Raw genomic sequence first — 15,711 nt, forward strand, 5'->3', positions numbered from 1 at the left:
TGCCAGTCTCCCACTGCGAGTGGCGGAGAGTTTGGGCTTTAAGTGCTCGACCTCACAAGTGTGCTTCAAGCCGGTGCTTCTAGCATGCTAATTCGCAAAGAGACAACTGGCTAATTGTCATGAACCGTCCGCGCCCTTCACTCTGCCCTGCCTCTTCACCATGAACCCCTCCTCGTCACACACCTTAATGGATTAACCGCACACTGTTGTGTTTCCCCACTCGCTTTTTATCCGACCGGCTCACAAGGATTCCTATTTGCTTTAGCCTACAAAATGTTGAATATCCTGGTCTGAGCAAAGATTAAATGCGCTGCAAGCATGGCATTGTGTGCCGAGGCACAATATTCAGCCAGCCAATGTGTAGTTTTATGATAACGCGAGTGAAAGCAGGGACAAATAAGAGCATACACTGTTTATCAGATTTGAATATGCAGTGTGCACGGTGATAATTGTGACCGCTTTTGCTTTGGGTCCTTGTTAACTGTCGCACACTGTTTCAACACCTGTCTTGTGTTTCTCTCCGCATAATAAGATTTTCTCATAAAGGAGGAGAAGTGAAGATGCCAGCTGAGATGTTACAAAAGCAAAAGAAAGAAAATACCTTTTTTTTTCTGGAGAATGAAAAATGGTGTATTCAATTGCCAGGCAGCTTCAGAATAAATTCCGCCAAACAAGTACACAAGAGTAAATACGATTCAAATTTGCACTGGGCACATGCAGTATGCAAACAAATCTCAATGGAAAAGTGGGCTAATAAACCGAATATATTTTACAGCCTCACATCACGGACTGGAAGATCCTGTATAATTCACGGTAGTTGCTCTTTACAAGTGCAATATTTTCCAAATAAATAACATTGCTGCGATTGGCTGGCAACCAGTTCAGGGTGTGCCCCGCCTGCTGCCCGTAGCCAGCTGGGATAGGCTCCAGCATCTTATGAGGAGAAAGCGGTTCAGAAAATGGATGGATGGATAAATAACATTGGCATTCATTGCATTTTAACCTCAGCAATGTACAGTAAAAATATGTCCAGAGTCGTGGAAAAAAAAAGTCACATTCGGCGTATATCGATCAATGCCATTCATTGCCGATCACAAAAACGATCACCCGCGGCTCGCACTTTGCAGCTTGCGGCGCACTAGAGACCAACCCCGTGTGCGGTGTCGCGTCCCCTCCCGCTTTTCTTAACACTGCGCGGGCGCGTGGCAAACCAAAACAAACATGCTGTCGTGTGGTTTTGCAGCTAATCATGTGATCGGCTTCGGAATCGGTATTGACCAATCTGACTGATGCCCGTTTTAAACTGCATTGAGCTGTGTGCGTCTGTGGACAAAAAAACAAACCCAGTCAAATCCGTCTCCGCGCCTCGAGCTAGACTTTCACTGGGCACGGAAATACCACACTATATGTCAAGGGAAAAATAGTTTAAAACACTTTTTTTGCAAGAATGCACATTGGCTGGACAGAGGCATAAATTGTCAAACTATATTGAAAGTAAGTACATCCTCAGGACATAAAACTAAAACGGCCGCAACACAGTGAGGAGAGAACAGAAGCAACTTGATAGCTTAATTGATTGGGGGGGGGGGGGGGGGTGGTGGGGGTGGCAAATCCACGGAAGGGTATTTTTAATAGTGAAGAAGGAACACATTCATATATGAGAGGCAGCCAGCTGAACTCTAATCTGGGAGACTGTGCCTCTGCCATAGTGTTCAATGACCTCGACTGTTAACTTCATGTGATCAATAGTGGACGTCAGAGTAGTAGGGCTGGACGATATGGCCGAAAAATAAAATCTCAATTTGTCATTCAGGACGATTATGATTTTAATCAACTTTAATCTAATAAACCCAACAAACAGGTTTCATTTATTCACAATTAATTCCTGTGCAAAATGTTCAGACAACAATAATGTAGACTGATTCTAAATCAGTTTGAACATAAACTTTGCTAAACCACCCATCCGGCATTCTGCCACTTGTGCAAAATTACAACTCACAAAAACATTTGAATGTAACAGAACATAAAAATCGATTTTAATAATCCAGAAGACAAAACTTGATTTCATGATTGAGCAAATCTACAATGATTTGATTTTTAAAATGACGATGTATCAAATTAATTCAATTTATTGAGCGGCCCTACTTCAGAGGTAAAACAGTGAACAAAGTGTGGGGGAAAAAAAAAGAGAGAAAAAAAAGACAAATATTTGGGTAGCCCCAGAATTGCTTTTAAGTGGACGGCATATGGACTCAATTAACTCATTTATTGCCAACCATTTATGCTAAAGCAACCCCCCCTTGGATCTGGGCTGTTTTTCTGGATTTTACCTGATTTTGCAAAGCCCATGGAATATTGTGGTATATTGCTATAAAAACATGGAACCTACCAAAAGAAAGAATTGAGTCTCTTCTTTCATTAGGAAAATGAACATTTGTATCTGTCAGCATAATGTCAGCATTAGAATATAGCTAAGTTTCATAAATATTCACATTCCTGGTGAATACATTAACAAAAAGAGCTTGTTGCAACGTGGCCCTGGCTGATCTCTTATACTCTGCTGCCATCTGCTGTCCGTTTTTTTTGGTAATAATTAACATTGTTTTAAGCCACTTCTTCATGTCAGAAGCTGCATCAAAGCCTTCTGTATACTTGTGTATTAAAAACAAAAATAAATACACTTTTGGGAGTGAAGGACACAGTATTAAATAATGTGTTTATACGTTTTTGGGTTTGAATGAGTTAAAGAGAAGGAACTACAGCCTAGTAGTACAATTGGTAGCAATACGTTTATTCGCATTGTTCTGTAATCCCACCCCCCTATCCATATCGTCCGTCTCTAGGGGGTTTCTGCGACTCTACTGGATCCAATGATTCAAAGGCTTTAGTCACAGCAACATAACTGCGCCGCTATTGTTCAATGTGCTCCAGTAAGTCATCTTCAGATCAGATACTGCAAGTTTGAAACTCTATATACAAGGATAGAAGACCGATAAATTGGCGACATTGAAGTAAAACATTTCCTCACCGAAATGAACTCAATTATGATGACGAACACCAATTATCACCATATGCTTATGAAGAGAAAATGCAGCAGTGGCAACATCACTATGTTCCAGCAGAGCTCTTTGGAAAACTTTAGTTTGGCTGATTCAAAATTAAAACCTCCCCGCAGTCTCCCGAGCCCAATACATTTGATAACCACACAGTGTGCTGCTTACCTAGGCTCTTCTTGATCTGCCCTTGAAGGACAGATTTAGTTGCTCTTTACAAGCTCTGGCAGGCCAAGCATATTTCTGGGCTACTCAGACTGATGATGGCCTCTTTGCTGGCAGGTGTCCACCCTCTGCCGGTAACAATCAACAAATGAGAATTGCAGGCTTCAACTTGTCTGTCAGTCTGCCTGTCCAGAGACAATCTCGGGCATCAGGCGGCTATTAGCATGATGGAGCAAACGGGTGCACAACAATGGGCGGCTTGGATTGTTTTGGATTTTTTTCTTCAGTTTTAAGACTAGGGGCTTTTATTTCCATGAATCAATGGTGCACACAGTGTGGATACTGATTTGAGGTAATTTCATGGTCCAAGGCGCAGCGCACCTGCACTGCTGTTGTATGTTCAATCAAATCGCCTCTCTTCCGTCTCTTCAAAAAGAAGAAAAAGGCCACGTGGCTCTGCTCTGCCGCACTGGCACCGTATTTAAAACCACAGCAGAGCAAATGATGTTAAATTATCTCGGGATCACAGTCAACTTCACAGTGAGTCATCAAAGCACTAAATGGGCGCCGTTGAGGAAATCGAAGGCACACAAAAAGAAAATCCCCCGTTCATGAGTGCGAAGACCTGCCAAACTAGAGCCCTGGAAGGCACTCAAGAGTATTGAGAACATTTTCTACACTACAATAACATCCATTGTATCTTAAAAATCATGCAATTGTCCTCTTAGATGGAATCATTTAACATGGGGAAACAACAATCACCGGATTTTCTCAACATGTTTAAAAGCTATCAGTAGCCATGTAGACATTGTGATGAAAAACTGTGGATGAAAAGATGTCGAGATGACTTAAAATTGAACATTAGTGAGTGAAATGGAGCCTTCTGTGTTGATTGTAAACATATACAGCCAACATTTACTTTGGCTAATCTAAACTAGCAGACCCTCTTCTGGGAAGCCTTATAACGAGTGTCTTCTAGGGGAAAGTTGACCCAAAAATTATCTTTACAATAATGTGTTGTATGTGCCCCCACTAGTGTAAACACAACATTCTGATTAATATATACTTTGGTGGTATATGAATTAGTGTTGTTCCGATACCGATACTGGTATCGGCAGAGGTGCCGATACTGCATTAAAACAGTGGTATCGGTATCGGTGAGTACTCACAAGTAACATGCCGATACCATTAATTCCAACACTAATATAGGATTTTGGATGCAGCATCTTGTGTCTTGCTCGTGCACGACATTCACTGATATGTCACATGCTCACTGCATGCCGATCTATGATATCCTATTGGCCCTTGAATGCTCTGAACCAATGGCAGGACAGCTTTTTCATGTTGATGGAAAAAAAAACAACCTTAGGTATCGGTATCGGCCGATACTGTAAAGCTGGGTATCGGAATCGGTATCGGGGGCCAAAAAACGGTATCGGAACAACACTAATATGAATAAAGCAACAAAATGCACTCGTTTTCATCCACGTCAGGGGCGGCCATTTTGCAACTTGCTGTCGAATGAAAATGACATCACAGCTGTTCAGGGCTGAGGTAACGAGCAATCACGGCTCACCTGTTTTCTGAGTTTGGTCATGTGACATTCGCAAGCTGGCTCATGATTGGTCGTTACCTTAGCCCTGAGCAATTGTAATGTCATTTTCAGTCGACAGCACATTGCAAAATGGCCGTCCACTGAAATGGATCAAAATGTGTGGAATTTACTGCTTCATACTCCACAAAAAAAAATATTAATCTGAATTCCGTGTTTAGACGAGTGGGTTCACATAGAACTGTATTGTAAAGAAAAGTTTTGGGTTGTGTTCCCCTTTCATGAAAGTCTTAAATTAACAATATCAAGGACGAATAAATATCAACTTAAGTAGCTGGTTTCCTCCTACATGCTCCTTCACGCCGGGCATGGCAAGGCATCAACTTAACCCCTGTCTGTGTCACAGTGCGCGGAAGAAACTCCACAGATCAGAAGTGAATTCTTCATGCTGATCCTGGATAGAGGCTATACGCTACATTTGTCACAGCCGCTTCTACCCTTCACATTAACGCAAAGCTGCTTGGTGAGAGTGGCTACAGCTTTGCAGGCTCCACATGTGACTGTCACTGGAAGAGTGTGATCATTGCAGCAGAAATGGTGCTATTTTAATGAGCAAACCCGAAGTTTCCATCCACCTATTTCTATTAAATTTTTCAAGAATTGTGAAAAACTTGAATTAAAATGGTAGAAATTTGGGGAGAAAAGGCCTTAAATGAGCAATTTTGGCTGTGGAAATAGGTTTTACAAATAAACGATGACAGAACTGGATACTGTGTCGCACGTTTTGACCTGATACGTATGTCACTATGGAGGAACAGAAATGCCAAAATTTAAAAGAAATAAATTAATAAAAGTGAAAATAAAAACAAATATAAAAATATAATTTAGAAATTAAATACTAAAAAATTAATTTAAATGAACGAAAACAAATATATATATATATATATACACACAGTATATGTAATAAGTTTGTTTATTTATTACTATTTATTTCTTATTATTTGTAAGTAAAAATAAAGAAAAAAACGAGATTAAAAACATAAAAATAAATCTGGGAATAAATACAAAAATAAATATATAAATAGATTTAAATATCAATCAGTAAATAAACAGACTCTGCTCTCACATTTAGATATTTTTTATTTCTGTTTTTATTTTCACTTTTATTCATTAATTTATTTTTAATTTTGGCAGTTTTAGTCCTCTATACGTCACATGCACATATTGCAGTCAGAAAAAATAGTGGTAGATGATAAAGTAAGGTATATTTGGGGAAACATAAATTTAAATATTTCTGGAATCAATAAAGGAAGCGAAAACTAATGTTTTGTTGTCAGCCGAGTGTCTTGTGGCAGTAAGAATGTGGCAGAAAATTTGTCTCATATGAGGTCATCTCATGGCGCAGTCTCCTATCACTTAGCAAAAATAATAACAAATGGAAACGAGCATAAGTCACACGATTATTTTACACATTTTCACAAAATTCACTTACAAATTTAGAATCATTTCATTCGCAAAGTGTGCATCACCCCAAAGATGGCGAGTATATCTCACAAGAATCAAAGGATTCTGTTCAACCTTCAAGCTTCCACCTTTGCGCTACTTTAGACTTGTTTTTGTGTTTTAAGCAAGATATAATGGAGGGTCTTAGAAGCTATAACCAAACATAAATGAAAGGTTTGTCGAGGTGCCCAGAAAGGCTTAGCTAGCCATTGGCTGTTGATTCTAGCATGTGTGTTGGCACTCAGCAGGTATTCTCTACAGGATTCTGGTGGATTATTGTCCATTTGGACAGCAGAGTGTCCGCAGCTTGAGGTGACATTCAACTTCATTCAACTTCAGCCGCCCAGCAGCTCACAGCTTGGCTGTCAGCTTTACACAATGTATGCTTTGTGGCGTCATTTCGAGAGGATATAATATGGATTTAAGCAGACGCGCAACAGCGTGAGGTTACATGCGTTGAAATAAGGAGCGCTATAGAGTGAGATGGATCAGTTGAGTATACTAAAGTGCAGTGAGGAGAGCAGCCCGGTTTGCGTTTGATCCCGGTCGGGGTACATCCATGCTCACAGGGTGACTGCTGGGGTCCATCTGGTGGAGGCTTTAATCAACCCACACACACGTACACGCACACATATAGTGTAGACACATGGCTCACTTGATACTTTTTTGTTGTTGTTTGTATTGTGTTAATTTCTGAAGCCATTCCATCCTTCACCAACCTCCTCTGTCGACATCAGGCAAAAATGACATTCACTCATCACCTGTTTACTACCTCCCCAAAACACCTCACACAAGCCAGCTGGAGTCCACTTATATATGGCTTTTGATAAGGCATAACCTTTTATAAATGACACACATCCAGCATCATTTGCAGGCATGGCCCGCAGCACCATGAGGATAAAACATGGAGAGGCTCGGCAAAACCCAGCTCTTGAAATGTCACTTCATGCTTAACCGCCCTTTCTCATGCTCGCAGAAAATCCAGTGGGCAATGTAGAGAGGAGAGAGGAAAATAAAAATCCACCGGGCTTCAGTTAAATGCCTTCATGCTTGGAGACATGCTTCAGCTATTCAATGTTGCTGAAACACTTGACTGGTTAAAAATTAAATAAAGCAATAAAATCTACTATAGAAGAAATACAATGTACGTAGTTTCCACTGTGTATGCACCATATGAGAAATGTCAACACACCATTAACTAACAAGGTAATAAAGTACAGCCATTGAGAGTACAAGCTATTTTTACTAAATGAAATACTGCAATGACAAACCAAAGTTAAGCTTCGTAGCTGGATGTGTTTTTGTCAGAGAATACTGTGCACATGTTTGCTTTCATGCCCCACTTAAATTCATTTTGGGATGAGTCTTTGAAGGTGCCGCGTTGCCCGTGACTTGGGGATGTTGTTTGAAGAAATTACGGCAGACAAATAGCCTGCGTCTTATCGACTATACAATTTTCAACTCTGTCGAAATGCTTCCGTGCACAATTTCAGGCTTATTAGTAGCAGCGTAGCCATCATTCACCAGAACTAGCATTTAGCATCTGGATTGGAAGCACAAACAGAGTTGGAAGGGAATGCTCAGGTTAGTGTCATAGAGTATCTGGATTTTGGTTATGATTACAATACATGTATCATTACAGGCTTAGTAAAAATTCTGTAGGGATGAGTGGTGATACTGTATCTACCGTATTTTCCGCACTATAAGGCGCACCTCATTATTAGGCGCACCTTCAATGAATGACATATTTTAAAACTTTTTCCATATAAAGTCACTAAAATAGAGGTTGGGGTTATGTTATGCATCCATTAGATGGTGCTGCGCCAAAGGGAATGTCAACAAAACAGGTCAGTCAAACTTTATTAATAGGTTACAAACCAGCTTTCTGACAACTCCATTCACTCTCAAAATGAGTAAACAGCTGTTTTATTATTTTCTCTGAGGTAAAGTATTAGTATTAGCTAGCGATCCAAGATGGCGGGATCTTCTGCGCATGCGCGTCACCGATCGTGCAGGGTCACCGATAGCGTCTTGACAGCGAGACCTGTTGCGGCTCAATATTGATCCATATATAAGGCCCACTGGATTATAAGGCGCATGGTCAGCTTTTGAAAAAATTGAAGGCTTTTAGGTGCGCCTTATAGTGCGGAAAATACGGTATATAAACTCTAGAAAGTTAGGAAATTAAGTGGCCTCGTCTTGTTCAATGGTTGCAAAAGTCACGCATATATCATTTACTCATGGTGACAGCAGATGCTTTGCCTCAGCCTCGGCAATTAGCAAATCAATAACAAAAACACAATTGGCCACCTAACTATCACTTTCAAGGGGAGTTAAACGATGTTGTTTATCAACATGCCAGAATCCTCGACAAAGGCCATTTCTCAGGTATTGGCTGGCATTTGTCAGCTCAGCATCAACATGCTCATTTCCACACAAGGCTGCTGTATCTTGCCTAATAAGGGGTCTTCACCTGGAAAATCTCCAAAGTACAATATCGCAAATTGGTGTTCCAAAGGGCATCATCTTTGAGGGGGAAATTGAATGTTGCTTCAGGCAGGAGATTTGGTTTTCATTACAAATTGGAGTCTGATTTGTCTGCGATGACAGAGTTGAAGCTATCATGGTAGATTATCGCAGACACAGGCAGGCCAGTGGAACGCTTTGTGATGGCTAATACTGCTTTTGTCAGTGTTCATAAGGCTGACATGTTGTGTATATATATTTATGTCACTTCCACTTAACATCATAATTCATCAACTAAGTATGGTATGAAGTAACAAATGTTGTTGATTGATCCAATAAATATATTTACAGTGTAAATTTTACACCAAAAGTGAGTTCTCGCTCTCTCTCTATTTTTTTCTTAATAATTATAGTTCATACTTGTGTGCAAATAATAGAATATGCAGAAATGACCAACACAATAGTCTTATCTCACCAAGCCTAATAATATCTTCTACTGGATTTGAAATGATTGTCCAAGAAAGCAGAAAAAAAAGTTTCTGAAATTAAACGCTTTCTTCGACCCCGCGCGACTAAGCTGGATTTTTGGGAATTAAGCAGGAAAAAATGAATAGCTGCAAGTCCAATTGTTTTGCTTATTCAAACTATTGAACTGCACATGTAAACACTGACTCGAGATAAATTCTCAGTCGAGCTGGTGTATAATGCAACATAGGCTGAAGTAATTATGTGTGTCTGGAAGCTTCCTTTATGGCGGAGGTTTATGCCAATTTCCCATATCAGTCTCGAAATTCATTTATTTTTCTTAAACACTTCCAGTTCGGCTCAGTGAATCGTTTTATTAACTCATTCACTGCCAGTCATTATAGAAAATTTTTACATTTCCAATACTCACGTGATATTCCATTCAATAATTATATATAAACTGAATCTACCAAATAACAGAATAGACTCCCTACTTTTTGTCCCGTCCCGTTCTTTTATAATTGACAGCAGAAAAATGTATGTTTGCCAAAATACAGCCATTTCTCCCATGGACTCTGAAACTGTGTTTATTTCCTATAAAATGGGGCAATGATGTCATCTACCGGTGGTTGGGCATCAGTAAAGTTGTTTCCAAGTTTGATATTTACAGTGGAGCATGCTCAGATTCGCCCCCATTTAGCACCGCTCTAAAAAATACAATTGACAAGTATACTTGTCAAAGGCAGTGAATGTTAACAAACTTGTCAGTCAGGGTTATACAGCAGCATGTTCAATCAATCAATTCCTATTCCATTTGTTGTAATGGTGTAAAAGTTTTTAATATTGATCTGTTGCTTGTCATAAATAGAAGGACTAAGCACAACGCAGATGATACTCGAAGCGAACGCGCAGTTGGAATCGCAGGTCAAAGTACATGAACAGAGGGATGACCTTTGGGTGGGCGTGGGCTTTCTTGTTGGCTCAGCGGGCTACTCTGGGGTTGAGACTATTGTTCATGGATCACATCTCAGGTCTTTTTGTTGTTCTCGTCTACAGAGCGGAAGTCGTGGGGAAAAAAAAAAAAACATGCTTTGTGATGCAACACACATTAAGCCGCACCCAGTGGATGTGCTAAATTGAGTGTGAACGAAAGTCGAACTCGGAGAGGAAAATGGTTAGGGGTAGCGTGTGCGTGAGTGTTGCGGACGTTTGTTTGTGTGTTGACGAGCCTGCAGACACCTGCTCCTTTCTGTAGTGATGGCTCCCAAAGGGACACAGGCTCAGCTGCTAATCGCTAGGCCCTCCCTGCAGCACTGGTGGCCGCCACATTTACGCACGCACACACAACGCAGAGACGCGTACACGTACGTGAAGTCTTTAGGGCCCCCCTAGTAGTGTCTCTCAGCATCTCTACAACTGGCACACCGCATGTGCTCATATCAAGAGCAAACATGACATGATTTATATACACACGCATGATACGGCCATGCAGTCATAACATGTTCCAGTTTGAAATGGGCCGTAGGGTGTCCCTGTAGTTTATCAGAGTTTTTACAGTACAAAGCATTTCAAAACACAACGCACACACTTTTTTTGTTCACCCTCCATTCCAATTCTATTTCTAAGCATTCCAAACATCGTTTCATCGTTCAGGCGGCTGCACCTGCGTGTACTTCTGTGACGGCAGCAGGGCCGCGGAGCATAAACGAGCTAATTTCCTACATGTAGCGAACACCGCAATCAAGGATAAGGGGAAAAGCGGCGAGCGGCAGATGGAAGGAGCTAATCATTATTGTGGTATCAGGGATGACCTCTATCTATTTTGAGGCACATTCTTGCTCCTCGTTGGGTTCAGCAGTGTGCGGAAAAAAAGTGGCACATCTGAACACCGCTTTTTTTTTTTTTTTGAAATGTTGAAACAGAGGGAAAAATTAGAGTTGCCAAACAAAGCCTCATGTCACATCGAGAACGTCAGCTGCCTGCAGTGGGCAATCAGCGGAGCTTTCTAGAAATTAACAACATTCAGCTGGGAAGCACGGCGCACTGCAGCTTTTTAAATGTGGCCTTCTTGAAAATTAAATCTCGGCTGACTGAAATATGGACCGATTTGCAATTCAGATTTTCCCTCCCATGCTCCTTTCATTTCGTCGCCTTTGTCTAAGGTTACACGCCTGGGACTGCATGGTCTTTCTGAATGTATACACGCATTTTGAAAGTTGAAATCACATTAATGGTTGTTAATCATATATTGAATTTCAATATTGACAAAATAGAAGCACACACACTGAACATTTCGTGTTGTTTGGGTCAGTAATAATCAATTTTTATGCTTTCAGATGGCTCCTTGAATTACAAATGAAGCAGAGCAATACTTGTTTTTGAAAAATAACATAAGAACTATGTTTCCTCAAAAAATAAATAAACACACCCACAATTTACGTTTTCAGCGGCTTTAGTATCATATTGCCTGTAGCTCTCCAAGTTAAAGAATGTGATGCTGCTTGGGAAGATTGTAACGACAAACCGACCAGAATTTTCCAGTGCATTTGTCTAATGTATGCAAATGATCTCCCCGAGCTTAATGACGGTACCATTAATCACGACGGTCTTCTTTAAACAGGGCAATCACGCGTGCATGTGCACGCACGCACACATTCACATGCGCGCACACGCACAGACAAACACGTAGCAAAATCACAAAAAAAAAAAAAAAAAAACACAACCACACAGTTTGGCATGGGATGTAACAAGGTGCGATGAGGAGTTATCCATTATAAAGCTGTTAAACCCCCTCCCTCCCAAATTTCTCCCCCCCGCTAATCACATTTCTAATCAGTGGCGTTAAATTCAAAGTGATTTTTAACTTGGCACTCGCACGCCTCAAATTTTGTTTTTCCATCTTACCCGCGCCGATATGAAGCATCAAATATGCAAACACGCCAATCATTCTTGTATAATAAATTCAACTTATTACTTACACTAGTTCCAACAAATAATTCATGGGCCAGCAGCTTCATGCAAACAGCAGATAACAGCGAGTCTTAATGGGCATTTTGGACAACAAAAAACCCGGAGACAGATGGCTTTGAACTATTGTAAGAATGCAGAACGAGAAGTGTGGGGGGGAAAAAAAAAAAAAACACTTTTGAAGCCCAACTCCACACAGACGTATTTCAGCGCTTATCCTCGCCGCGCATTTGCATAGAGTTTGCCGAAAACCCCTTGGGTATCGTCAGCAGCATGACAGTAGGTTATGAAAGCTTCCGGGAAGCTTTGGGGTGTGGATCTGAGCCAGTTTGAAGGGGAGGCGAACCAATGAAGCACCCACAGTTTCATGTCGCCTTAATGCGGCGAGTCAGGGATTTTCTTACAACATTTTTGCTTAAATGCTCTGGGTTTTCTTGTGCCCCTTCTTTCCTGTTTCGCTCCCTTCCCTTGAAGTTATCTTTCCTACCGGGACTGTCAGCGGAATGTTGACATCAGTGGAAATAATTCCAAGTGTCTTTAGTGATCATTTTTGACGTGATCATCAAAATACAAAAATTAATTTGTAATGCCCACTTCACAAACTAATTCGATTTTTAACAGTGAATACAAAATTCCACAACACTGAATTATTGTAGCCATGCAGACACACTAACATGCACGATTTACACACACAAACACCTCAAATTCCCTTGATAACAGTCTGTCTGGCGGAGACTTAAGACAGAGTAGGCGTAGGGTAATTGAACAAACACAACAATGTAAATATTTACTAATACCATCCATTGAGAATACTGGCCGGATTGCACAATTGATTTGTTCTCTTTCTGCCCTTTTACTCCCTTCCTCACCCACACACAAACAACTCGCCCCCCGACCCTGCTTCTTTTCATGCTATCACAACGCACGCCTGTGTTGATTTAAAAAAAGATGGAGACTTGTATATGGAGATACAGTGCTCTGTCTATATCCTCTTACCAGGGATGACCTGTAGCCCGTCTGGGCGGGCGATGACGGGAGATCCCTGGGAAATAGCGGCGAGTGCGACTCGGGGACGGAGCCCACGCCACTGGCTGCTAGACCCGAGAGCTGCCCGTACCTCGCCATCATCTTGAGATGCTGCTCACAGAACACACACACGCTCACGCATTGACGTGGGAGGAGAAGGGAGGAGAAGAAGGGGGGGAAAGGGGGTGGGGTGGGGGGGACAGATAACAGCAGGTAGGAAGGACGATGATGAATATTAAAAGGACGGAGGGAGTGTGTATGAAGAAGGAAGCGATAGAGAGAAGGAGGGGATTAGGGGACATTTTTTTTTTTGCTCTCATACAAAAGCACGTGAACACACAAGCTCTCAAACTTACAAGCAATAAGAAGGCACAGTTTTAGCCCCAATTTCACAAGCAAGGCTGGGTTTGATCGGTATGATGGCTACCTTGTTGCAATGGGGTGATGTCAAGTATGGGCTCTAGCTCTCCATTTACGATTACAGCAGAGCAGCTGCGTGTTCTCCATATGACCGTACATGAAAATGTGCTGCTATTATCAATCGCTCTTGTGGCTACGAGCACACACGAGTGCACACGCATGCACACAGTCAGACGCACACATGACAGAATGGCTGGCAGCAGACAGGTGAGGCATGGAGGAAGAGAAGAAGAAAAACGTCTTTACCTCATTGCTCAGCAAAGCGGCGTTGAGTGTTCGGCTTATTTCGAACATGTTGAAATTCGCTACTTTTTTTTCCCCCTGTCCTCTTAGTGTCAGCTTCTCCTCAGTTCTTTCCTCCGATTTTCTTTGCTAAAGGATGGGAGTCAGTCCCAGAAGCAGAAAAAAAATAAAGCAAAATCAAGCAATTAAAAAAAAAAAAAAAAAAAAAAAAAAAAAAAAAAAAAAAACAAGCAGGAAAAAATCTGGAGGAGTCACTTTATTTTCTTTCTTTTTCGCTCTCTCCTGTCTTTCAGATGTGCCCTGCTGGCTGTCGCTGTAATAATGTTTCTGTCCAGGATCCCCCGCACACGTCTTGAGTCAATATTTTTCTTCTTCTTCTTCCTTTTTTTTTTTTTTCTTTTTTCCTTTTAAATCTCCCAGGAGTCAGCACATTAAAACGTGAAGTCGGTAGGTCGGCTTGGCGGGCTGGCGTGCTGCCTTATCTGTCCCCCGCACACTGGCTCACACAATACGCTCCGATCCTCAAACTGCTCGCTAGCAGATTAGCTGTCCCAAAACATAGCACTTAGTTTAAACTCCCCTCCCTATTGCTCTCTCTCTTCTCTCTCCCTGTATCGTCCCCCTTTGCATTCCCGCCCTCTCTCCCTCCCTGCATCACTCTCTCTCTCTCTTCACCCCCCCTCGCAGCTCACGAAATGATGCAGCTTCAGTTCACTTGCGCTACCACTAGGTGGAAAGACTGTTCTAGCACCACGGACAGCGCCGCCGCTTTCCACTGCGTGCCACTCCTATATGTTTGATTCTCTTCTTGCGTCTGATACACGGCAAGGGAACATTTGCACTTATGGAAGCACTCCCTCCTGGACCATGAAAACACAGGGCAAGGATAAAAGGATCGGTTTGTGGCGTGAGGACTAATGTTTTCCACTGTGTTATCTAATTAATGAAACTGGATGTAAATGTGGAAAAGGGATTATGCGAGTCGTTTGGCGATGGGAAGCATTTGGCACATTTTTATGATCTAAAAGGTAAAGAAAAGTGAAAGGAAGGCTACCTTTGAGTGGCCAGCAGACGAGCACAAGCGAGGGATGGGCTGATGTGAGCATCAAGGTCAGGTGGCTGTCCTCTTCCTCAGCAGGGTGTGGCACGGCCATGACAAAGCAGCCAGTCACAGGAGAGGCCAACTACGCAACAAACACGGAATGTCAAAATATAACACCGAGTCAACAATGTGACTCAGAGTATTTGAACTTTGACTCAACAAGTACTGTATTTGCGCCTAGCAGGGAAAATGTTGCTGAAATAAAAAAGCTGTGCTTTACAATAGACCCGCTTAATAGGGGTCATGCTGCTGGAGTAATTGGAGCTATCATCTTCTGCAATGCTAATGTCAGTGGTGTGATACAACTAGCTTTGTAATTATGGACAATGACTCTCTCCCCGTGCTTTGAATTCTGCTTTTGCCATCAAGGAATTGATGGCCAGTTAATAGTGTTTTATTGACACTGGAACATCAGTTGAGATTGACAGTGTCCAACAGTATTTTATACAAGGGATGTTCGCTACCACATTTTTTTTTTAACTCGAGTAGTCGCTGATACCAAGTATTATTATTACTTGTATTTTTGAAACCCAAAAAAAGACAGCAAATTTTTTGTCAACATATTTTCATTAGGCAGAGTAGTACAACTTCCAGTCAAAAAGTACATTTACAGAAGACCTATATATCCCAATATGAAATTAATGGAAATTTTTCCATCCTAATTCAGAATTTCTAGTCCCTGATCGTAAAATGGTAACAAGAGCGCTCTCGATGTTGCGAGTACTGATTAGTTTAAAGAGAAACGGCCC

At 41.5% G+C, this 15,711-nt stretch overlaps 1 protein-coding gene across 9 annotated transcripts in view; it reads right to left on the minus strand.

Annotated features, from left to right (window-relative positions):
• elavl4 (ELAV like neuron-specific RNA binding protein 4) overlaps positions 1-15,711 on the minus strand; it is a 110,642-nt gene that overhangs the window by 89,587 nt on the left and 5,344 nt on the right. For 4 of the 9 annotated variants that reach the window (XM_077533884.1, XM_077533883.1, XM_077533881.1 and 1 more), the window contains exons 1-2: positions 13,864-14,056; positions 13,168-13,308 (exon numbers count right to left, since the gene is read on the minus strand). In XM_077533884.1, the coding sequence (XP_077390010.1) occupies positions 13,168-13,308; positions 13,864-13,911 (189 nt within the window). In that variant the 5' untranslated portion in view covers positions 13,912-14,056. Of the gene's footprint in view, positions 1-13,167; positions 13,309-13,863; positions 14,057-14,914; positions 15,045-15,711 lie in introns of those variants that run through there. The other 5 variants (XM_077533879.1, XM_077533877.1, XM_077533878.1 and 2 more) reach the window with 3 other exon arrangements.

This window comes from Festucalex cinctus, chromosome 10, assembly GCF_051991245.1.
Source record: "Festucalex cinctus isolate MCC-2025b chromosome 10, RoL_Fcin_1.0, whole genome shotgun sequence".
NCBI lineage: Eukaryota > Metazoa > Chordata > Actinopteri > Syngnathiformes > Syngnathidae > Festucalex > Festucalex cinctus.